Consider the following 24,748-nt stretch of genomic DNA (forward strand, 5'->3'; position numbering starts at 1 on the left):
ACGGAGCCCTTATTGAATTATACATTTACATCTATTCTCCAGTTACTAAAGGGAATATAAATAACTATAGATCATGAAGATTACGCTGAGTTATATAAGACTATTCTATTGTATCAGTACTTAAAAACCAAGGAATATCCACACTGATTTAGCAAGCCAGTATTATATACGGCACAGAGGGAATGACTTGCCCTTTAGCTGCTGGCTTTCTCTGTTCCCTGACAAACTAGAAATCTCAGGGACACCCTGATTTGTTTACGTGTGCATTTGCCTACCTCTTCCACACCCACAGGATAATGTGTGCTGCTATGTCCATCTGCACCAGGCCTGGAGATTACAGGAGATGGCAAGGCAGGTGTTACAGAGGAGCGCGTCTGACTTTCTGAATCGTTTTGCTTCTCATTCTTTTTTCCTTTCTTTCCATAAGAGCAAAGAGTAAAACAAGAAATCCCTAAAGTTAAATATATTTTTCTTGCAAATAGAGAAAAACTCCACGTTATAGCGTTATAAATGGCACATTTCTCAAGAGAGAAAAATAAGAAAAATGAATGATAGACAAAACAAATCTTTTTCAAGAAGAATTCATATTTTTATTTGCAGCGCCATATTTTTATCCTACTGCTCAACTACTTTAGATTTTCATGATTAAGAGTAAAAAACAAATCCTTTTTAACTTATATGGACTCGGTGTGGAAGTGGAGATAAAAGCAGTGATGCTGCACTAAAGCCCAGTATGGCTACAAGGACCATATTTATGATATTCCCTCTCTTTGGCATCTTACAGATCAAAGAGTTAAAAAAAACCCCACTGTTGATCATTTGAAGCAGCACATTTACTCAGAATTAGGCTAACTAGCAAGGACTTGTACATATGCTTGTACAGAAGTAAATTATATAAGCACTGTCTATCAGGTGCATCATTAACACATAATGTAATACCCAAGTGAGGAAGAAAATCTTCAGCACCCACACCCCAAAGAACTCATTTTGTCTCTCTGTTCTACTCTCTCCTTCCCTATGGGATCAAATTGGGTGCATCCATCAAGTTAATTAAACAGAGTGTTCTATAATTAAGAGGAATTTTAATAGGCAAGCAGCAGGAAACAGGTCAGGATAGATTGCAGTGAAGTGCTGAATAAACATGGATGAGAATGAAAGAGATTTAGTGAGTGAAGCCATCTCAAAGCCATACTGGAGACGTTCTATATTAAATCACTGACCATGGCTACATTATAGCCAAAGGCTATCTATGTGTGTGTGGGAAAGCTTCACTACATGCATATACACGCAAGACACCCTTCAAGTCTGCATGCACAATTGCTAGAGTGCCAAAGAACGCAAAAGTACTTGTGAGCCAGCTTATAAACTCATTATAATGAGTGAATGATAGAGATGCAATCAGCAGGGGGCACTGTTGTATGATCACTGTCATGGACATTGTTTTGTGTGACAAGACTGCCTAGGAAATCACAAATTAATACATCCATCATTGTATGATGTAAGACAGAAGAAACACTGTAGATCTTACAAAACATTTTTGGTGGATAAGACTTCTTAAAATCATTTGGGAGCCTGGGGGCAAACAAACAAACAACAACAAAAAACCTGCTTTTTAAAAATGTGGGCATTCTAAGAAAGAGGTTAAAACTCACTGGTGCGGACAGGGGAACAGATGGTGAGACAGCAGATAATGACTCTGCAAGAGTTCAGCTCAAAACAGAAATAGGACACTCTGACATTCTCGTATCTGTCTTTTGCTCTTCAATCTATTCTTTCCTTTACGCACACAGTGGGCGTGACTGTGTTTTCTGGGTTCAGACTACTAAACCAACATCTCTTTTTCAGCAGCCTGTCAGGAGACTAAAAAGAATGATGGGAAATAAGTATCATAATGAGTTATACTTGTGGACTTGGCTTTAGAGATTTACCACTGATAGACATTACATCTTAAATTGTACAATGACAACTGACAGCTGAGATGATTCCACTGAAACACCCTCTTTAATTTGATCTTACAGATTTTAAGTTACCAGAATTGGTGCTCAGTCCTCAATACTGGGATTGAGATGAATGGGACTTCATCTCAAATCATGACTTGCAATATGTCCTTTCTCTCTCCACTTTATTGATCAATAAAATGCACATATAAAATAATAAACAGATATTTAAAATCTTCAATAACTGCAAAGTTCTTACTTAAGCGTTGCACATTTATACATTCAGCAATCACGGAGCAACGCTGTGAAACCACCTTGCAAATTTTAGGACCAGTATTGTCTCTCTTTCAGCTCAGCTTTGTTTTGCTGTTGTTGTTTGTTGATGTGACAATTTAGCTGCTAAATGCTCCACTACTGTAAGCAGCTATTGTCTAACAGTGTCTATCTGCGGTTTAGTACTGAGCAGGTGTGAGATTTGTTTGTTGAGAACAGCTGCGTCTGGCAGTTGAAAAGGACTGAAAGCAGTGAAAAAAGAACCGCAGCACTAATGTCGCGAGGGGACGACTAAAATGTGAGCTAAATTAACTACAAATATTAGTAAAGCATTTTCTCATCACCGTGAAGGTTCATCACAATAAATGACCATTTTTCATAATGTTTTTAAAAATTCACTATGGTTACATCATATAGGTACAAGCAGAATTTGGTGAAAACACATCTTTAACTCTACATAAGACTTTTTTTTTAAAGTTGCTTGCGTTGTTGTCAAGATTAAGGTCCATCATTTGAGCAAGATGACTAAAGCTGATACAATATCTTGTACCTTTTTCTCTTACAATACATTATTAATACGCAGGCAAAAACAAGCAACAGGTTCTCTAAAATATTTCAGCTTCTAATTTGACTTCCAGTGTTTCTTGTGAAGTACTAATTGTATCAGAAAGATGGTATTGTTTTCCAGGGCAACATATAGTATCAACATAGCATCACATACGATTTTTCCACCCTGCTCTTGTCAGGGACCCTGGGTCGGAGCGACCCTGAGCAGTTATGAATTATATTGTTATATGTATAGGTGATACTGTGCTGCTGTTCTGTGTCCACATTTTTGTATAGGCAGGTATTTGTGGGTGTGTGTTTGGCTGTAGGATGGATGTCAAGCACCTGCAGGCCTGGTGGGTGTGGCCCTTCTAGGGGACTGGCCACACCCGAAGCTCCTGCCACACACCTGCTGCTGATCAGGGCTCATCGGGGGAGCTACTTAGGAGAGTCTTGGAGCTCCCCAGGAGAAGTGTGGAGCGCCAGACAGCAGCCAGCACGAGGAGTGCTGAGACACGGACTTTTCACGGAAAGACACGACACGGGAGTCAGGGGAGAGCAAGGGGATTTATTGTTGTTTTTTCCATTCACTGTAAATAAACGCACTGTTTACACACAGAGCTCTGCACCTGGGTCCTCCTTCCCTACATCCCCATGGCTTGCCCTGCCAAACCATAACAACTCTTCACTGTAAAATATGTGTTGTAGAAGACTTCTGTGTTTTCCATGATGCCTTCTGGTAGAATCGTAGAGCATCCTATTTGGGATCATATACTTATATGCTTCTTTTCTCTCCAGTTTGTGTATACAGTCATGTGAAAAATAAAGTTTTCACAGGAATCTATTTAGTCTTGTGAAAAACTAATTACATCCCATAATTGAGAGGCTTGAAGAACCACCTTTAGCACCAATAACTTTAAGTAATTGTCTTCTGTATGACTTTACCAGTCTCTTAATTCATGGCAGAGGAAACTACTGGGAAGACTGCCAACTGTCCTAAATGTTTTAACTCGTGAATAATCTTTCTCTTTGTAGAAAAACAGACTTGTTTGAAATTGACTATATAATCGTTCCCAGATTGATGGGCAGCAGCAGCAATGGTTTCCTGTTTGACACTGTGTTAAAACACTCCAGACCAGCAAACTCAAAACATTCACTGTTATAGTTGTTTTCACATTTGCTAATGATCAATCAAATGCATTCAATTAGCAGCACCTGACTGCTACTTACCCTTTTAATCCCTATGTAAGAAGTAAGGAAGGGCTTAGTTTTTCATAGAACTGTACAGAGTCCTGTAAAAAAGAAAGTTTTTCTCAGGACTGAAATCACCAGCATAGTCACATTAAGTTCAGTCAAATATAACTGCACATGAAACAGTACAAACATACTGGACATAAGATATGTTATCACCTTGCACAATTACTAATAAGCTGCTATAGCGTCACTGTATGCAAAACTGCAAGGAATCTCAAGGGCATTAAAGCAGTTTTATCACTAAAATCAATAAGAAATCTCAAGGCATTAAACTACCTTAATACTTCATATTCTCCAGACTCTTTGCAATGGCAAAGCTTAATCTAATCTAAATTAGTAATGTTGATGGTGGGAAAAATACTCTCACATTTGTCTCTTTTGTGATGTATATTAAGATTCAGTCTTTATTTGATAATTAAGAAAACTATGAGCACTCAAAAAGAAAATAAAGGTCTACAAAGCAATGTGTTTTTCCAGTGACAACACAAAGGGTTAGGGTTAGGGGAAAATGCATTAAAGGCTGTTTCTGACCCTTGTTGTCCACAAACAGACAATTAAAACTTGATCAAGGATCTTTATCCTGCCAGTCCTGCTATAAATTTTGGTTTTAACAAAACATGCTCCGAAATAAATGTTACTGCATTAGTTGTGACTGATCAGATAGTCGTTTAGTTGTGCAGTGATCTAATCCATCAGGCAGCTATAGAAAGTAGCTGCAGTACAATGTAAAAGGTGAACTAAGCCTTCTACTTTACTTCTTGCTGGAAAAGAGTTCCCATAGACAGAAAACCTACAGTGTCTGTCTATAGTGTGCTGCCTCCATCTGTGGAGTGGATCAGTGGAATAGATGGATAGAAAACAGTTAGCTCTATTGAAATTCCACTCTCCAAGGGCTGTGGTTTAATTACTGATAGGGATGTAATTAGCTGAACATGGCAAGATAGAGCAAGTTTTGTGTGGGAGAAAGAGACTTTAAAGAGAGTCTGTGCGAGCACAGTGAGGTCCCCATTTAATTAGCGAGACAGCCTGTGAGACGGATTGGTAAGAGAGGCTGCAATCTAAGAAGGAAAGGGTGAGGAAAGAGAGAAGAGAAGGGTGATACGGATTAGGTGGGAAAGAAAAGCACTGACACAAGAGCATGAAGAGGGGAAAGAGGAAAAGGAAAATTAAAAAATAAGCAATGTAAAGCCTTAAGATGAGGACAAGGACAGAAACAAAACGAAGACGATGATTGAAGGTGATAAATCTTTTAGCCCTATTGCATTAGCTGGTTCAAGGCCATGGATAGGCTGGCTACTTTAGTATTCACAGTTCATTTAAGGGGAGGTAAGCCAAAACCAAGGCTTGAATAAAGTACACAATCAGCAAATGTGTCTTGCCCAGATAATTTATAATGGATTTGGCTTGCAATTCAGGGGGTTAAATGTTAAATGCAGCTACTGGACTGACTCACCCCAATGGGGAGTTTAAAAATATGTTTGAAATCCATTTGGTTCTTGCTCCTGAATCTTGTCTATTCAGTAATCCAATTCTATTTTTGTTCTATAATCCAGTAGCTTTTACAGAGCACAGATGCTTTAGCATCCTGTGGTCCTGCAGCAAAATAACAGAAAAGCCACCCTCATTCTGTGCCAACTCATAAAGAAAAACCTAGGATGTAAATTGATAATTCCTAATTTGTGATGAAAGGCTATAATACTTTTTTCTTAACTTTTTTTGGTTATTTTCTTTTTTTTTTTTATCCACTCATCCATTCATCCACTTTCTTCCACTTTCCAATTTTAGGATCGTGGGGGGGTTGGAGTCTATCCCAGCTACCACAGGACAAGAGGCAGTGTACACATTGGACAGGCTGCCAATCTGTTTGAGGGCTTAACAGAAAGAGACTGTCAGTCATTCGCATTCACATTCACACCTAGGGCTGATTTCAAATCACCATTAACCTAATCTGCCAACAGCATGTGTTGACTGTGGGAGGAACCCACATAGACACGGGGGAGAACATGTAAACTCAGCCAAAAGGCCCCACCCGGATGGTGGATTTGACCCAGAACCAGAAGTTTCTTCCTGTTACAACTGAGTTTTTTCTCCCCACTGTTACCAAGTGTTTGCTTATGCTGATTATTGGCATTTTATCTGTATTCTTGTTGTGTCTTTACCTTCCAATAAAAAGCACCTTGAGGTAAGTGTTGTGTTTTGACACTACATTAACACAACTGATTTGAATTGAATTAAACTGACCTTTTGACCTTAAGGTCAAAAGGTCAGTTTAATTCAGTTTAATTTAATTTAATTTAATTTAATTCAGTTTAATTTTGGAAACCCCTAAGAACCCTAAGAAGCAGTATGGCTAACGTGAGCAGAGGGACTAACTTGTCAGAGCTGATGGGGGGAAAAAGGTTTATCAAACATAAGCAACTTATACAGTTCAGCAGTGTGAACCAGCACCTTCCTGCATGTAGAAAGAAAATGTGCTAGTGATCCGGCCATGCAGATGCCGAGAGAGAGTAGAAGGAGGCAGCAGGCAATCATCAAACATGATGAGGCAAGGATAAATTTGCGTATACTAAATGAGGTCATTCAAAGTTGCCTTTTAAAGCAGCGGTCCCCAACCCCCGGGCCTCGGACCGGTACCGGTCCGTGAGTCGTTTGGTACCGGGCCGTGAGAGTTGAGGCTCAGGTGTGAAATGTATGGTTTTCAGGGTTTTTATCGGTTTTCAGCGTTATTTTGTTATCGTTTTTATCGTTAACTCGGTTTTCCTGGGTCTTTTCACGTGTGTTATGAATAAATCTTTTTTTCGGTACCGGTACTAGTTTTATTTTGTTGTATTTATCCGCGACACCTTAAAGGCTGGTCAATGAAAATATGGTCGGGCATAAACTGGTCCGTGGCACAAAAAAGGTTGGGGACTGCTGTTTTAAAGGCATTGTGAGATTATGCTTTATAGAAAATAATTTTAAGTATGCAACTTTGATGAACTGAGATGCATTTTTAGGGGTTTAATCAATGTTCTTCTAAAAGCATGTCATGCAACTGAGCAGTCATCTTGGTAAAAGCTCTGTGCAGTTACTCGGACAGTCATTTTAACTGCCATTGTTAATATTGTAGATCTCTCTTTTATAAAATCTCTGTTTTATTTAATTCTGGGAGTAGGTCGTTACACTATAACATAACAGATACTGCCAATTTACATTTTACAATAGATACTTCTGGAATATAATTATGTGGGACTTTTATTTGCTTAGTCATTATTGTAATGTATTTTCTACTAAAAGTGTCACTGTTGAATATATAGCTGTAAAATTATACAACAATCAACTGAATAACTTACAGTGTCTGGTTGATAAATGCAACATTTTAATAGTGTGTGGTGTAAATATACCTGATGTTACTATGTCTCTGGTCATCCAGAAAAGCCCAGCAATAGGACACAGGAATCAGGAAGCAGTTGGTCATGGTGATTGGTTTGTGAGTTTGTGTGTAGTTTAATACACAATAAAAATCTACTGTGCTGGAGGAGAAGTCGAGGCCGGGGTAATGGGCTTCTGCGTGCAGCTTCACCACCTCATGCTGCGTGTGTCCCTGGTAATTTACTTCAAGAAACTGGCAAACACATGAAAGAAGAGAAGAAGAGTTTTTTAACTATGTTAGTAAGTGAACAGAGAATACAGTTTAGTTATTCACAATAGTTCCTCATCTTTTGGTCTTTTTAAACCTTTAATCTCAATAAGGCTACTCAAAGAAAAAGGTTATCCTATAGCTCAGTGAAAGCATGGGTTTTAGATAATTATAATGGGTGAAAAGAAAAAATTATTGCTGATTTAATTTCAATGTAAACCCAACTGGGGTCAAAACACCCAGGTGAAGAATGAAAATAAATGCACCATGTAAGAAAAAGATTGCATCAAAGTTACCACATCCACAGTTCTTGACTCTCAATCCTTATAGAAAGCTGAATTAAAGCATACCCACACCTCAGCCTGATGTCCGTCTCCTAAAACCACAGACTGGAAAGATATATACAGTACTTATAGGACTAATGTGAATTTTGATATATTCATCAAAATAATGCACACTTCTTTTTCAGAGTATGGTCTTGCAGTTGGAAGAAATAAAAATAACTGAATTGTTTTTGTTGCTTACTTTAAACAGATGACTCCTACACCGCAGGTTCATAGGCCTTTCACAAACCTTTACACACTTTTTTTGAAACATTTATTGTGATTCTGCCATGGGAACCAAACTTGTCAACAATATTCATCTAATCTACAGCTTCACTCAGACATGCCAGGTGTTTGAAAGCCTCAAGCTTTTTAATGAGCTCACAAAATTTGAGCTATAATAATGAAAATAAGGACATTCTGTATGCAATATCTGACCTTAAATTCACTGATCATTACAGGCCTTCAAGCTGGCTGTAGTTAAACCTTTACTCAAAAAGCCATCTCTAGACCCAGCAGTCTTAGCTAATTATAGGCCAATCTCCAACCTTCCTTTCATATCAAAAATCCTTGAAAGAGTAGTTGTCAAACAGCTAACAGATCATCTGCAGAGGAATGGTTTATTTGAAGAGTTTCAGTCAGGTTTCAGAGCTCAGCACAGCACAGAAACAGCTTTAGTGAAGGTTACAAATGATCTTCTTATGGCCTCTGACAGTGGACTCATCTCTGTGCTTGTCCTGCTAGACCTCAGTGCAGCGTTCGATACTGTTGATCATAATATCCTATTAGAGCGATTAGAACATGCTGTAGGTATTACAGGTACTGCACTGCAGTGGTTTGTATCATATCTATCTAATAGACTCCAATTCGTGCATGTAAATGGAGAGTCCTCTTCACACACTGAGGTTAATTATGGAGTTCCACAGGGTTCAGTGCTAGGACCAATTCTGTTTACATTATACATGCTTCCCTTAGGCAGCATCATTAGAAGACATAGCATACATTTTCACTGCTATGCAGATGACACCCAGCTCTATCTGTCCATGAAGCCAGATAACACACACCAATTAGTTAAACTGCAGGAATGTCTTAAAGACATAAAGACCTGGATGGCCGCTAACTTTCTGCTTCTTAATTCAGATAAAACTGAGGTTATTGTACTCGGCCCTGAAAATCTTAGAAATATGGTATCTAACCAGATTCTTACTCTGGATGGCATTACCTTGGCCTCCAGTAACGCTGTGAGGAACCTTGGAGTCATTTTTGACCAGGACATGTCCTTCAACGCACATATTAAACAAATATGTAAGACTGCTTTCTTCCATTTGCGCAACATCTCTAAAATTAGAAATATCCTGTCTCAGAGTGACGCTGAAAAACTAGTTCATGCATTTATTACTTCCAGGCTGGACTACTGTAATTCATTATTATCAGGATGTCCAAAAAACTCACTGAAAAGCCTTCAGCTAATCCAAAATGCTGCAGCAAGAGTCCTGACAGGGACTAGAAAGAGAGAGCATATTTCTCCTGTTTTGGCTTCCCTTCATTGGCTTCCTGTTAAATCCAGAATTGAATTCAAAATCCTGCTCCTCACATACAAGGTCTTAAATAATCAGGCCCCATCTTATCTTAATGACCTTGTAGTACCATATCACCCTATTAGAGCGCTCCGCTCTTGCTCTGCAGGCCTACTTGTTGTTCCTAGAGTATTTAAAAGTAGAATGGGAGGGAGAGCCTTCAGTTTTCAGGCCCCTCTTCTGTGGAACCAGCTTCCAGTTTGGATTCGGGAGACAGACACTATCTCTACTTTTAAGATTAGGCTTAAAACTTTCCTTTTTTCTAAAGCATATAGTTAGGGCTGGACCAGGTGACCCTGAATCCTCCCTTTGTTATGCTGCAATAGATGTAGGCTTCCCATGATGCATTGAGTTTTTCCTTTCCAGTCACCTTTCTCACTCACTATGTATTAATAGACCTCTCTGCATTGAATCATATCTGTTATTAACCTCTGTCTCTCTTCCACAGCATGTCTTTATCCTGTCTTCCTTCTCTCACCCCAACCGGTCGCAGCAGATGGCCGCCCCTCCCTGAGCCTGGTTCTGCCGGAGGTTTCTTCCTGTTAAAAGGGAGTTTTTCCTTCCCACTGTCGCCAAAGTGCTTGCTCATAGGGGGTCATATGATTGTTGGGTTTTTCTCTGTATCTATGAAGCGCCTTGAGGCGACTTTTGTTGTGATTTGGCGCTATATAAATAAAATTGAATTGAATTGAATTGAATTGAATTGAATTGAATTGAATTGAATTGAATTGAATTGAAATTGAATTACAGAATTCAACAAAACTATATTTCATATTTTTCAATTTAGAGTTTATCAAAACTTAATTTGGGGTTAGTGCCAAAAAACATCAGTGATTTTGCACTGTCAAATCTCTATTTGTTTAATTTGGAGGCAACTGTCTTTAAGGGCACATACTGCGTTCCAAGAATATCAAAACACAGTAGACTCACTTCTGCACAGCAAACTTCACAAACAGATATTACGAAGCGTTAAAAGAGTATTTATATATGAGCAATAACACAAAATAAGATTAATCTGAGTTAAAGGTATGATACAGATAAGTACAGCTAAATGATTAAACAGCATGTTTCAGCAAAAATAGAATCATTAGAACTGTACTTGATGAAATTAGAAATAAAAACAACCAAAAAACAACAATTTGTACTCTATACTGCGGTCTCCTGGGGTCTCACACAGAGAGAAAGGTTCTATAAGTGAGAGTTTTATGGAGACAGGCAGAGAGGATATCTTCTTTAGAATCAGCTTCTCGTGTAGGGGTCTTTCTCCTTTGACCTGTAACACACAGAAACCTTTTAAATTAAGTGAACAACAACAAAGAGACGTGTCTGAAGCACAGGTATTAAACTGCTGCAGTTTGAATTATTAATAGTTAAAGGTTGGTTAAAAATAATCAAAATGTTAACAGAAATATACATAAAGGAGGCAAATGAGATTAACATTCATGAGAGCTGCAGTTTATGGGACCTTTGATGATTGTCCACATAACCTTTAGACAACATTTAAAACAGTTATGGGATGCAATCATAAAAGCATTGCAGAGTATTACAAAAAATATGCTTTTAAAAAAGTACTAAAAATGCAATGTTTGGTATTCTTGCTCATGACTAACCTTCTTCATGTAGAAGCTGCTTTGAGGAAAATGCTGACCAGTGGAGCTACGAAGTGACAAATAACATCCACACCATGATCTTCTCCTGGTAGCACCTGCACCAACAAAAGCATAGCACGCTTGATGCTCACATACAACCTGGGAAGCCAAAAGTCTGTACATGTAGTATACTGCATATTGAGCTGCAGCATCTGTTCTAATGCACAGATTGGCTATGATTATTCACTTTCAGGACATACACACAAACAGTTTCACCTTAGGACAGTCTGAAGACACTGTGAGCTGGAAAAAAGCTCACAGTATCACAGAATGAGGCTGACCATCTTTCTGCTAGAAGAAGTTACTCCACGTCTTGGAGCATATAGGTTTAGGAGTTGAGAAAGGAGGTAGGAAACTCTGGCTAGGCAAGTTTCCACCTTTGTGGGTTTTTGAAGTGGGTTGTGAGTTATCAATCTTCCTGTTCATCCGGTGTACTCGCATGCCAAGGTTGAAGAGCTTGAAGTGATATTGATATGACTCATGGCTTACAAAGCAAAGAGAGCTCAAGGCAGATTCTTGGTGTCATATTATTCACTTCTGCAAAAGGACTTCACACTAAGTCAAAATTGAATTTGTGAAAATGAAATAGTGATTTCTACCTGAAGTGTGTGCCTAAGTCGAGGCCGGGACGAAAAGGTCGGTCAATGGCAACTGTAGTTCCAGTGCCAGTGGCAGAGAGCAGGACAGTGTGCGCCTGACTGTCCTGTATAAAGATCTCCAACTTGCCCTCGAACTGAATCATGTCCTTCAGGTGTGCCACAACCTTGAGCTCCAGCTGGCCCCGTGGCAGTACAGCTGCCTCACTGGACTCAACACGCTAAAAGGACTCTCTGGTGGCCTAAGGAAACATAGGAGTTATAATCTGAGTCAACTTACAATGTGAACCTGATGAGCTAAGGTGTTACCACAGAAAGCCTCACCTAGAAAAGAGGGGCAGTGCGGTCCTTCCAGTAGCTCTTTCCATCACTGAAATGTGGTGCTTGAAAATATCTCCCCTGTGCGGGCGTTTTCTATAACTGTGTGGCACAATGCTACTGAGATCCTTGAGAGATAGATGTGTGTATATCATATAGCTGAATAATCACATCACCACTTCTATGCGGCATGAGATCCTTGAGTTGGAAATAGAGCAGCAGCTCTTTGCCTGACATATAGTAAGTAAGACAAAACATATCCCTACTCTGAGGAAGGCTAATGTGTGGATGCACGTTAAATAAGACAAGTGTAACTTATGCTAAAATCTGCTATAAAATACACAGAGATGTAAACAGGAGAATAGCTTTTAAAATAGAGCTGCTGCAACATAGCTATATATATTTATTTTATTTCGCAGCTTTGCGGATTGTTCGATTGCACTTTTCCAAATAAAGACCAGTGTAATGAGAAAACAGACATAAATCTAATAAATCTCTGCAGTCTTTAAACACAGCAGATAGCTTTTCATTGTGCTCAGCGTAGTGTACATATATCTGACAAAGCAGTGGTCGAAATCGCAATCAATGTTCTATACAGAAGCTCTGCTGATCTATGGTTGGAGCATAAACTTTTAATTGGGGTTTTGAAAATGAGCGTCCTATTAATGCGGTGAAGCTTGCGTGCTTTCACTGCCTTATAGCACAACAAAGTAAATCGGTGCTTAAAAATATTTTCACTCAAACTTAAATATAAAGCTTTCACTACATTTTGACATTGAAAGCCACCTTCTCAGTTTGAAGGAGAGATGATACGTATGAGGAAAAATGTCAAACAGCCAAAACTTGACCAGTGAGTGACTTTGAAAGTCGCAGATCACTTTCTCAGCATTTGTACAATCGAGGAAAGAGGCTGCTGAAAGCTGGCTTGGACCGGGTCGATACCAGGGTGATCGTGGTGAAGGGGTGGGTGGAGTCAAAAGAGGAGAAAGAGCACAGGGTTGACTCCCCTGGGTAAGGAGCAAGACGACTGGAATCTCAATAATCACATCAAACCTGCTGCATCACACAGCTCGATTAGCATTGATTGCTTTTAAATGCAGCACAAGACGGAAGGGTTTAGAATTCTGATTTGTGCTGTATGGTCTGCTGCTATCAACAGCGCATAAAAGCTTAATAAATCCTGTATTGATGGTGCAGAGACTACTGCCAGCCAAGTTTGATGTCAAACAGTAATACAGAGCGACAAAATCGACTGTCAAAAAAAAGCAGCAAACTCAAAATTAATATTCTGAGTTTTAATAACGTTTCTCTTTCAGTTTTCCAGTTCTTATGTATCACTGACAGGAGAATTTAAAAAACATGAATAAAAGTCTGCTTATGTAAGGGATTCTCCAGGAAAGCAAATATGTTCATGTGCAGCCTGCAGTGCTCACACAATTCTTCACTGCCTGTCTGAATGGTTCGACACCATATAAGATAACAGAAGGCCAGGATGGATGAGGAATGAAGTCGTTCCCACGGATGGTCACTTAAATGACAAGACAGACTGGGTACCTTATGCAATATCCCCGTGATCTTCTGTCATCAGGTCTATTTGTGTGGTTCTTTGCCAGCCTATTGAGCGAGACGTAATGTAATTCTAGGAAAATCTGCATCGATTGACGCCTGAGAGTGCAGAGGAGAAACTCCTTTCCTCAACATTGCCTTAGAGGAGAGGACAGGGTCATAAAACTGCAGTTACACAGGGGTTTGCCTGTGTGTGTTTAAAATTGTGCATGTGGATGGTTGTGTCTATGTCAGCTTTGGAAGTATTGAGGTACAGTTCCAGTCACAAGTTGGCTCCCCGTGGATATCAGGCAACGCTGATATGACAGTACGTAGGGAGGGAAGAGCTTTCAGAGAAAAGTGAAACACTAAATATGATAAACTGTGGCTCTCTGGTTGCCAGAAAGTTTAGTGTTTCATTTACCATGAGTAAGCACTATAAATGCATACAAGTGGAACATAACCATTTTAATTTAAAAGGCTTTTAAGACCTAGAAAATCAAACGTAGTTAATGTGGAAAATGTCTTAATATGTAGGTAACAGCTGATAACACTGAAGTACCATTTGAAGAGTGAGAGATAGAAGTGGAAGTCTGTTATACAGCATGGGTTAATCTACTATTTGTGCATAAATGTTACAATATCCAAAAGCGAGGCTCTGTGAGTTGATCGTTAAAATTGTTCTACACTGACAAAATATGTCACCATTTGACTGGATTGTAATGTATATATAATGTTTATAATATATTCTCCTGTGGTAAGACTAAAATTGAAGTGGCAGCTAATTATTTCAAAAGCTAACAAAGCAATTAAATCATCAGCTCATTAATTACATATCCAATTGGACTGAAAATGAATTAGTCACAGGAGCTAAGGAAGACAGAAAGCCAGTACGTGAACTGATAGATGACTGGAGAGATATGTAGTAAATCCACTCTTAAACCTGGATAACGCTGCTTTTTTCCCCCAGATGTTTACTGTATGCTTCCAAATGCTTTAGCATCCCACTATGAGATGTAAGCTCATATAAAGTTGTTGTTGTTTTGTTTTAAAGTGTATAAGAATTTCTAAATCAATTTTTAGTATATGCCTGCCCACCTATGCCACAAATTCTAGTGTCTGTATCATGGTAGTAGTAAAGTGAGCTGGAATAGGTGACTGGGTATACAGGTGCAGGGTTTTGGCAATGCTCTTCAGAACTGGGATTTTACCAAAGCTCAGCTGTGGGCTTTGGATGTGAACTACTGGTCCCTGTCCAATACATGACAAGGCCACCTCCTGGAACAGAACAGAAATATTCAAGGATCAAAGAATAAATATTATGTCTTTATTCAGATATCAAACATACACTGAACAAAAATATAAACGCAACACTTTTGTTTTTGCTCCCATTCCCCATGGGATGGACGTAGAGACCTAAAATTCATTCCAGATACACAATATAACCATCCCTCCCAAACAGTGGTCACAAATCAGTCCAAATGTGTGGTAGTGGGCACATCTGCTATATTGAGATAATCCATCCCACCTCACAGGTGTGCCACATCAGGATGCTGATCTGACATCATGAGTAGTGCACAGGTGTACCTCAGACTGCCCACAACAAAAGGCCACCCTGGAATGTGCAGTTTTTTGCGCTATTGGGGGTATGGGGACCCAGAACCGGTCAGTATCTGGTGTGACCACCATTTGCCTCATGCAGTGCAACACATCGTTGCATGGAGTCTATCAGATTGTCAATTGTGGCCTGTGGAATGTTGGTCCACTCCACCCTGGAATGTGCAGTTTTGTCTCACAGCAAAATGCCACAGATGCCACAAGCAATGAGGGAGCGTGCAATTGGCATGCTGACAGCAGGAATGTCAACCAGATCTGTCGCCCGTGCATTGAATGTTCATTTCTCAACCATAAGCCGTCTCCACAGGCGTTTCAGAGAATATGGCAGCACATACAACCGGCCTCACAACCGCAGACCTCGTGTAACCACACCAGCCCAGGACCTCCACATCCAGCAGGTTCACCTCCAAGATCGTCTGAGACCAGCCACCCAGACAGCTGCTGGAACAATTGGTTTGCACAACCAAACAATTTCTGCACAAACTGTCAGAAACCGTCTCAGGGACGCTCAACTGCATGCCCGTCGTCCTCATCGGGGTCTTGACCTGACTCCAGCTCGTCGCCTTAACAGACTTGTGTGGGCAAATGCTCACATCCGATGGCATCTGGCACGTTGGAGAGGTGTGCGCTTCACGGATGAATCATGGTTCACATTGTTCAGGGCAGATGGCAGCTGAGAATGTCCCAGTTCTTGCATGGCCAGCATACTCACCGGACATGTCACCCATTGAGCATGTTCGGGATGTGCTTGACCGGCGTATACTGTCGTATACGCCGGACAGTACCAGTTCCCACGAATATCCAACAACCTCACACAGCCATTGAAGTGGAGTGGACCAACATTCCACAGGCCACAATTGACAATCTGATAGACTCCATGCAACGATGTGTTGCACTGCATGAGGCAAATGGTGGTCACACCAGATACTGACCGGTTCTGGGTCCCCAGACCCCCAATAGCGCAAAAAACTGCACATTCCAGGGTGGCCTTTTGTTGTGGGCAGTCTGAGGTACACCTGTGCACTACTCATGATGTCAGATCAGCATCCTGATGTGGCACACCTGTGAGGTGGGATGGATTATCTCAATATAGCAGATGTGCCCACTACCACACATTTGGACTGATTTGTGACCACTGTTTGGGAGGGATGGTTATATTGTGTATCTGGAATGAATTTTAGGTCTCTACGTCCATCCCATGGGGAATGGGAGCAAAAACAAAAGTGTTGCGTTTATATTTTTGTTCAGTGTATTTAACTTAGAGTCCAACACAAACACTTCCACTGACCAGGTATGGCTGGAGGCTGCTGAACCCAGCAATTCATAGAGTGCTGCGGCGCTTTCCAACAGTCTTAGCAGGGAGACACACAGAAAGCTTCTCTGAGCTGCCGGGATGAATCACTCGTCTAGGTGCAGAACTGCTTAAAAGCAGTGATGGATTCTCCTCATTTTCCTGAATACAGAGACAGTAAAAAATATATACATTTTAATGCAGCCATAGTGCATCAGATGTAATTGTGGAACTTGCCTCCATGCATGGGATGAAACATTTGTGACATTTGTGAAATCCACAGTCCCACTTAGTGTTCATCACTGCTGTATAAACGGATAAAGCACAGTAATGGATAATATGAGGTCAGCTTTTGTTGTCTTTTAAACCTTCATTTGTCTCAAAAAATAATTTCTTACTTAGCGACAGTGCGGCGACAGCTTATTTAGGTATTCATTTATGTATACCAACAACCTGCTCGAGATCAAACTGAACATCAGAAAGAGGAAGAAAGAACATGGTATGGTTGTTGGTGCCAGGCGATCTGATCCGAGTATTTTAAAAACTGCTGCTCTGCTGGGATTTGCCCACACGATCATCTCTAGGGTTCAGAGAATGGACCGAAAAAGAGAAAATGTCCAGCAAGTAGCAGTCCTCAATGTGAATATGCTTTGTCGATGCCAGTCTCATGTTCAATGGGGTGAGTACCCAAATACAAGACAGTTGGCGGATGTATCTGTATCAAATGCTCAGGCTTTTAAGGATATTTTCTTAGTCCACTTTAGGCCCCTTACTACCAAGTGAGCATCATATTCAACACCACAGATGCTACTTGAATGTTATTGCTATCCATCTCTTTATCCATGTTTGTTAGATTTGTATTGTTGATTGTCATTTATGCTTAGAAATATTTACTTATATATGCTTAGAGTTTTGTAATTAGTTGTAGATTGGTAGAGGTTTTGATCCTTGATAGTCTGCAAACTTTGTGTGTATTAGACAGCACTTTGGGAGCATGAGAGGTCATACCGTGTCTTATTGTTTTATGGTAGGATTAACGTAGTTGCGTCTGTTCTAGTCTAAGTGCTCTTTGTTTAGATGAACTGCAGGACTTCCTCACCGTGTTATCTAGGATGAACCATCTAGGGTGAGGGGGAGGCTACCCTCTTCCTGACCAAGGATGTTTGACCCTTTGATCAGCAGTCCACACACACACACACACACACACACACACACACACACACACACACACAGACAAGGTACTCTTTGTGTGTATGTAGACGTCATATGTTAATGAACTTATGCATATTCATGTAACCTCAATAAAAGAACAGTGGTACGGGAGAACGGACGAGAGCAACTGGGGTCAAGCGAAGGAACGGTGCCTGTCCGGTTCTCTCCCGTGCACGAGAAACATGAAGAAGCTTGCCTACTTGTGTCTTGCTTTGCAGTGTAATTATATTGTCTTCAACGTTCCAGCGGATGGGTTCAAGCTACAAACCTATCAATGTTCTCATGGCTGCCTCTAACATAATAAGGGCCAGTTCTGAATTCAGAAGGGGGTTGCAATCTGCTAATAAAGTGGTCAGTGAGTGTATTTCAAAAATAATTGATGAACACTAAGGCTAAACAATCCAAAAAAAGATATCTTCAAAGTAGCACTTTCACACATCACCAAAGCTCAGTAAGGAAAGCGAGGACAAGAAGATGTGTCCCCATTACCACACAGTAATTACATTAAGACAGAATCTCTTCAGTCTGGACAAGAGAGACAATTAGAGCAACCAATAAGTCATTAACTGTGTTTTTGGCAAGCTGTAAGACGATCCTTTAAACAAATGAGATATAATGTTTTTGTTACTGAGCTTATGACGATTTTCTTCACCTTTAGAAAAAGCCAGTTAGTATTTTTTCACATTTTCGGTCTTTATGCTAAGTTAACTGTCTCCTCGCTCCTACTTCATATCGACTGAAAAGGAACATGTATGCTCTAATTCACTTCAGTTCTTAACACAGACATGTAAACTCTATAAATCATTTTTTTTTTTTTTTGTTGCTGCATGGATCTGTCCAACCTGATCAAGCATGCCATAGCAGGCAGGCAAATTGCTAGAGTTGGTCAACCGCACTTTCTGTTTATAGGGGAAATTGAGGAGTCCAGCACTGGAGTATCCACCACAATCTCAGGCACAACACACCTATCAACACAGGCAAAAGAAGAGAGTCAGACAAGTAGAAGAGAAACAGCGAAATGGGTGGAGAAGAAAAGATATGAAGAGTATTTATGGACCAAAAAGTAATTGCACAGCATCATGCCAAAACTCTATTAATTAGAATGAATTCATAAAAGTATAATGACGGTGATTGCCGTGAGGAAGTCAGATTGCCACTGCCCTATTCTGAATGATGATGCAGGTGACATTCCATTGTATTATAATGCAAATTAGCTTCTGAATATTTAACACATCCTCCACTGATTTGCCGACACCTGCATGCAAGTTCAATGGACCACATTCACAACTTGTCAAAGCATCAGAACATGCAGACAGCAGATTACTAGCAGAAAAAAGGTACTTTATTCGAGAAAAAAGGATGATAGAAGAGTTTGCTAGCAGGCATTTTGGGTACCACAGTGTATATAGTTGTATACTTAAGTACATATATGTAGCAGGTGTCATGTGGCAGATTAAGGCTGTATTACAGTCTATCATGTAGTTTACAGTTTACAGAGATCTTTTGTTCCCTTGTTTGAGTTCTGTGTGTATACGTCAGGTGAGGGGCAGCCAATCAAAAGAAAGTGGGCTTTTACAACTAACAGGTTTAATAGCAGAGAATCTAAAGTGCTTTGTTTGGCACAGATGGTCCAATATAACTTAAATATATTTTTAAAACTGTGAATGATTCAAAGCTCTAGTGGAGTTCCAGAATAAAATAAATAAATAAATAAAATAAAACAAAGATTGAGCTGGTAATGAGTGTCACAAGTCCCTTTTTAATCTATAATGACAAATAAATTGAGATGAGTAAAAAGTACAGTATATCAAGACAATCATAGATAATTTCATTGAATTTGTGTGTCATATTCTCCACCCAAGACACCATTACACCACTGCTTTCTGTCAAACATAAACATAAACTCTAATTTTCTAAGAAGAGGTTGTATTCTATTTTCCTTTGGTAGAGGGATGATGAATCATTGTTATTCATTCTTTTTTTATTGAGTATCTTTTCAAATGAAACAGCCTCAGGGCACAAAAGCAGAAATACAGGAAGGTACAGGATGTTTACTTGGATTTATTTTACCACAAACTAACTTCAGCAACTGAACGTTTGAGTAAGTTTTCACACTCAACAGACTGTGTATGTTCACATGTAAATGTGTCTAACCTAGCCTTCATAGACAAAGACAGCATTTCCTCCCCGACGCCGTCAACATCCACTACTAGCACCGGCCTGTGTGTTCCAACAGTGTTGGAGTACAACGTCACCTGTACACACCTGATGATGATGATCATGAAGCCATTTATTTGTCATTTGCAGTTCCCTGCAGCAAAATTGGACCTCTTCCGACCATACATACAATACACAAACATCACATCGGGTAGGCAGGTCAGAACAGGTAGCGTAAAGAAAAACAATGAAATGTACAACAAAATAGGGAGATGGAGGAGAGAAAAACAGAACTCTTCTCATACTGAGCTCCTACTAGGAGCTCAGTATCAGAACAGAAAACAAAAAAAACTCCTCAGCACAAAAAGCACATGAATCTTCACAACATAACACCATGAAAACACATCACAAGCAACAGGGGTGGGTATGAGGTGAGAGTTTGCTATGCATCATACATACACACAATGAGGCCAGGAAGACCAGTACAGGAGAAATACAGGAAAACCAGTGTCTAAAGTTAAAAGGAAAGAAGTTAAAGTAAAAAAAAAATTCACCTTTAGCTTTATAGTGTTACCCATTATTAACAAAGCAGCCTGATAAAAATGCGGATGGAACTAACTAGGTCAGCTTTCTTGTGTTAGCATAGCAAGTCTTGCCCAGACAAGAGGCCTGCTTCTGTCTGACTGGTAAAAGTGCCCTTCCCTGTGGTTTGTCAATACAAACTCTAGTGATGTGTGCTGTGTTCATGGTGCACTTTGAAAATGTTTATAATCTTGGTAATCCATGAGCTAATGTTGGCTGCATTGTTGCACTATACCATTATACTAAAACTGGTATGCTAGCTCTGGTCTCTGATTAATTGTTGATTAATTGTACCTTAATGGATTTATCTGACACAGTACGGACTGAGCCTGTTGCCGGGCAGATCATGAATTCCACAGGCCTTGAACGAAGATTTCCAGCAGTATGACCTTGCCAATTTTTTCGTGACTCATCAGAAACCTTTCTAAATAAGCTAATGCTAGGCGAGGCCTGACCATCTCCCCAGACATGCAATATGAAGTTCACGGGCACAAAGGAAGGTTTGAAAAGGATGCACACAAGTGTTTCTGGGAATATGTAGAGAGAGAGCCAATATGAGAAAATATAAAGATATTAATATATGTTATCATGCACGCAAGGATGAAATCCAAGGAAAAATGTAGCATACCAAAGGCTACATCCCCAAAGTCGAGCTCTGAAACATCAAAGTGGATTGTAGGACAGATTAAACAGACAAAGAAACCTTGAAAAGAACAAGATGAAAAATCTGAAAATAGGTACAGAGAAGGTAAAGGATCCATGAGTCAGTTTTTACATTTGCTTGTAACATGTAAATGTTCTGTCAGAGCAATGGCTCCATTCCTCGCCAGCTTTACCTAAAGTTTTTTGTTTTTTTCTGCCTGTCCCGTTTGGCTCTTTTGCCATCAGAATTATTGTCTAAAGGCGAAGAAAGATGCCCAACGGATTTACTTTACCAAAATGACCATCCCAGCCTTGCCGTAATGGTCCATTTGATTCACCTTTTATTGTTTATTTTATTTTCACTTGCTGGGACAGACTTGACTGGGGGAAAGAAGGGGAGAAAGAAAGAGGGAAAGAAAAACAGCTGAGAAGAGGGACGGGGGAGAAGGGCAAAAAACAAAAACCAACAGAATAAGCAGAGAAAAAAAAATACATATATCGAGCTTTACCTAAAGTTGAAGGTAAGTGGTTGAGGCTATCCTGTCACAGCTAGCAGCAAGTCCTCAGAAAATGAACCCAAAATCCGACTGCGAAGGTGACTTCCACAGTCTGGCACTCCCAGAGGGAACAACACAGCAGAGAAACTTCGGCCAAAATCAGCCCTTTATTCGACAACTGCAACTGGAGAAGAAAGATTTCCTGTATAAGCTAAACTCAGTCAATAAGAGTTTGCAATATATTATCATAAAACTCAAAATGAAGTGTGTGTATTAATGAGAACCTTCACAGACATGTGTGTATTAATGTTGAAACAGAAGAGTAAATATCCAACAATGATCATGTAACTACCAGATGTGTTTTATGGAGTATATCAACAGATAAAAGATGGTACGTGGTATCAGCTGTGTGCATAAAAAGTGGCAAAAAAAACCTGCAGATAATTTTATTACACGTTGTTGCTGACTGGCAGAAGAACCACCTTGCAGTATAATAAACTATAACCACAGAGGCTCTGTCAACTAACATAACGTTGCATCTGCAGCGTTATACATACATACTAGCAATTTTATAAAGGAACATAAGTGTATGCAGCTTATATGTCTTACAAATGCTTATGGTATGATCCACACACGTAAACGTAAATGATTTACAAATGCAGGCAGTGATTTGTGTGAAACTTTTGAGGACTCACAAGCACGTGCTACAAAACTATTTTACAACTGTCTATACCTAAACCTGAATGAATATTTATAATTACAAATGCCTAATAATATATTTGGCATTACTCTCGCTCACTTACAAAACCTTAAATACGTGTGCCGAAATCTCCTGATACACACAGATCACGTTGCATGCCCAAGTGGGGTTTTGAGACAAATTTCATGCTGTCAGCTTCGCACTGATCCACAAATGTAAGCTGTGTTCATGTGCTAGTGTAAAACTGGGACATCTGTGCTTCCTCTGTCCTGTGGGATTTTTTTTCCCCCAGTTAAACTGGGCTTTGCTTCTTCTAAATAAACAGAACACCCTTCTACTAGAAAACATAGATTTACCAATTACAGATACTACACGGTGGGCTATAAAGGTTAACATATGGCTAAGCTTCTGCTACTTGCTGCTTGCAAACTGAGTCAGACCTCAGCTGCAGATGGTTGAACACGTTGTACATCACTGTGGATCATACTCTGAAGTGACTAAATACTAACTAATCTCTGCATAATTTGAATATAGATATAATCCAGGTAATGTGAAATAACACTTTGATGTTAATCTTAGCATTCTCTAATAACAGCAGGCTAACATTAATGTTAGCTTAATGACTAATCCTGAACATCTCAGGATGTAGCAGCAGCTTATTTAAACCATATGTTAACCTTGACAGACTACTGTGTGGTGCCTGTAATTGGAAAATCTATGTTTTTTCTGGGTGACGAGTTCCTCTTTTTTGTTTAGAAGGAGAAATGCCCACTTTATTTGAAAAAACCACAGGACTACAAGCAGGATGTTTGTTAGTCCCTAAAAGTTAGCCACAAATCATGGCACATGTTTGAAAATCATAGTCTACACTTATGAAGCATACTGTATGCATTCGTAACCCTTGTGAGACATATTTCTCCCATTACAAGTGTTCGTTTTGGCTCGTTTTTCTTATCTCTTGATAATATTATTGTTCTCCTATGAAAAAAATCTAATAACTCAATCCCATTATGGTTGAACTCAAGTTCAGGTCCCATACCTTTACCCTTGACTGTGAGGGGTAACCGTGATTCACGTCCTAAGGCAGAAAACAGACAAAAATGATGAAAGAGTGATAACAAAGCTAGAAAAGACAAAGCAAAAAACATGTTGTAGGGCCATGGAAAAAGGAAAAGGCAACATATCATGTAGAGTTGGGTATTATGGTTGGTGTTACATTACGTTAAAGTACTAATTCTAATCAATGCAAAGGCCACATGAGATCTAGTCTTCTGTTTTGCTTTATATGTTTCTTAGGCTTTTTGCAAAGTGAGGAAATAAGGCACAGGAGTCTCCTGTCTCTCTGTCCTTGTCCTAGGCTCACCAGGTCATCACGCACCGCAGAAAACATGAAAATTAATGTAAATCTGACCTCCGGCTCAAACGACACACATGAAGGCCACATGCAAAACTGTCAACAATCTTTTACTAGCACTTAGATGAGATGACTAAATTTGGGCACAGTGAGTTCATCGTCACGAAGGTGGATTTATGAAGAACAATTGTGCTGTTTCCTTTGATTGAGAATATCACACGGTTGAGGAAAAGGGAACATAAAACAGATACACTGGAGAAGAGCTGTCGTTCCCTGAAAAAACTAACAAACAGACAGACATGGTTTGCTACCCAGACTTGTTTATCTGTAAGTTGTCTGCACTAACGAAAGGAGATTCTTTTATGAGAAAGCTAAAGCTTTCAATTTACAGCAGGGGTATAGGGTGTGCTTGTAGCTGTCAAAGTAATCAATTGCAAGGTTGAAAGAACACACAAAAGAAGAGTTACATCCAGGGGTGTACGAAGGGTTTGAGATGAGGAAACAACTGTTGCTGTCAGTTTGCTATAAATGCACTCAAAATACTTTTGGTTCATTATCTTCTCACTTCAAATCCTGTTGTTTATTTGGCTATGTGTGATTGGGTCTTTTGTTTTTATGATTAAACAAGTGGGAAAAATTGGTTTGTACATCTCAAACTCTGCAGCCAAAGTAGAATAACTGTGGAAGTTACTGCATTTTGCACTTCATCACATCTTCATGTTCAATACAGCAATATTGAGTATCTGGTTACTTTGACACCAAAGGAGAATTATCTTTTACTTTTTCTTAAACAACTAAGCTTTTACGGTACACCAGTTCAGATGTGCATGTTTCATCCAGAAGCTGTAGGATATCTCAGTCAGCACTACAAGATACACATACATGCACTGCTGTATGTGTGTGTATGTGAAACCTGAATGATCATAATTTTCTTCTAGCTGTGGACTGACCTGTGACATCGCAGTATATAGTTTGGCATCCTCAGGCTTGAAGATGATTGTGATATTTGCTATGTTGTTGGACAATATTTCCCCCTTCGGAACCACGTGAAGACAAGAA

At 39.6% G+C, this 24,748-nt stretch overlaps 1 protein-coding gene across 1 annotated transcript in view; it reads right to left on the reverse strand.

The window, feature by feature from the left end:
- Positions 1 to 22,492, reverse strand: part of hydin (HYDIN axonemal central pair apparatus protein) — a 56,369-nt gene extending 33,877 nt beyond the window's left edge. The window contains 14 exon segments of the mRNA XM_085279611.1: positions 276 to 327; positions 10,675 to 10,802; positions 11,140 to 11,234; positions 11,484 to 11,662; positions 11,778 to 11,995; positions 14,745 to 14,915; positions 16,543 to 16,707; positions 18,600 to 18,679; positions 18,682 to 18,722; positions 19,912 to 20,012; positions 20,791 to 21,031; positions 21,124 to 21,199; positions 21,643 to 21,753; positions 22,453 to 22,492. Coding sequence (XP_085135737.1) covers positions 276 to 327; positions 10,675 to 10,802; positions 11,140 to 11,234; positions 11,484 to 11,662; positions 11,778 to 11,995; positions 14,745 to 14,915; positions 16,543 to 16,707; positions 18,600 to 18,679; positions 18,682 to 18,722; positions 19,912 to 20,012; positions 20,791 to 21,031; positions 21,124 to 21,199; positions 21,643 to 21,753; positions 22,453 to 22,492 — 1,698 coding nt within the window.
- Between the last annotated feature and the right edge of the window lie 2,256 nt (positions 22,493 to 24,748).

The sequence above is a fragment of the Mchenga conophoros genome, linkage group LG7, assembly GCF_057382185.1.
Source record: "Mchenga conophoros isolate Kocher_MC1m ecotype Shallow Benthic linkage group LG7, M_conophoros_male_GT1.1, whole genome shotgun sequence".
In the NCBI taxonomy this organism is placed as follows: Eukaryota; Metazoa; Chordata; class Actinopteri; order Cichliformes; family Cichlidae; genus Mchenga; species Mchenga conophoros.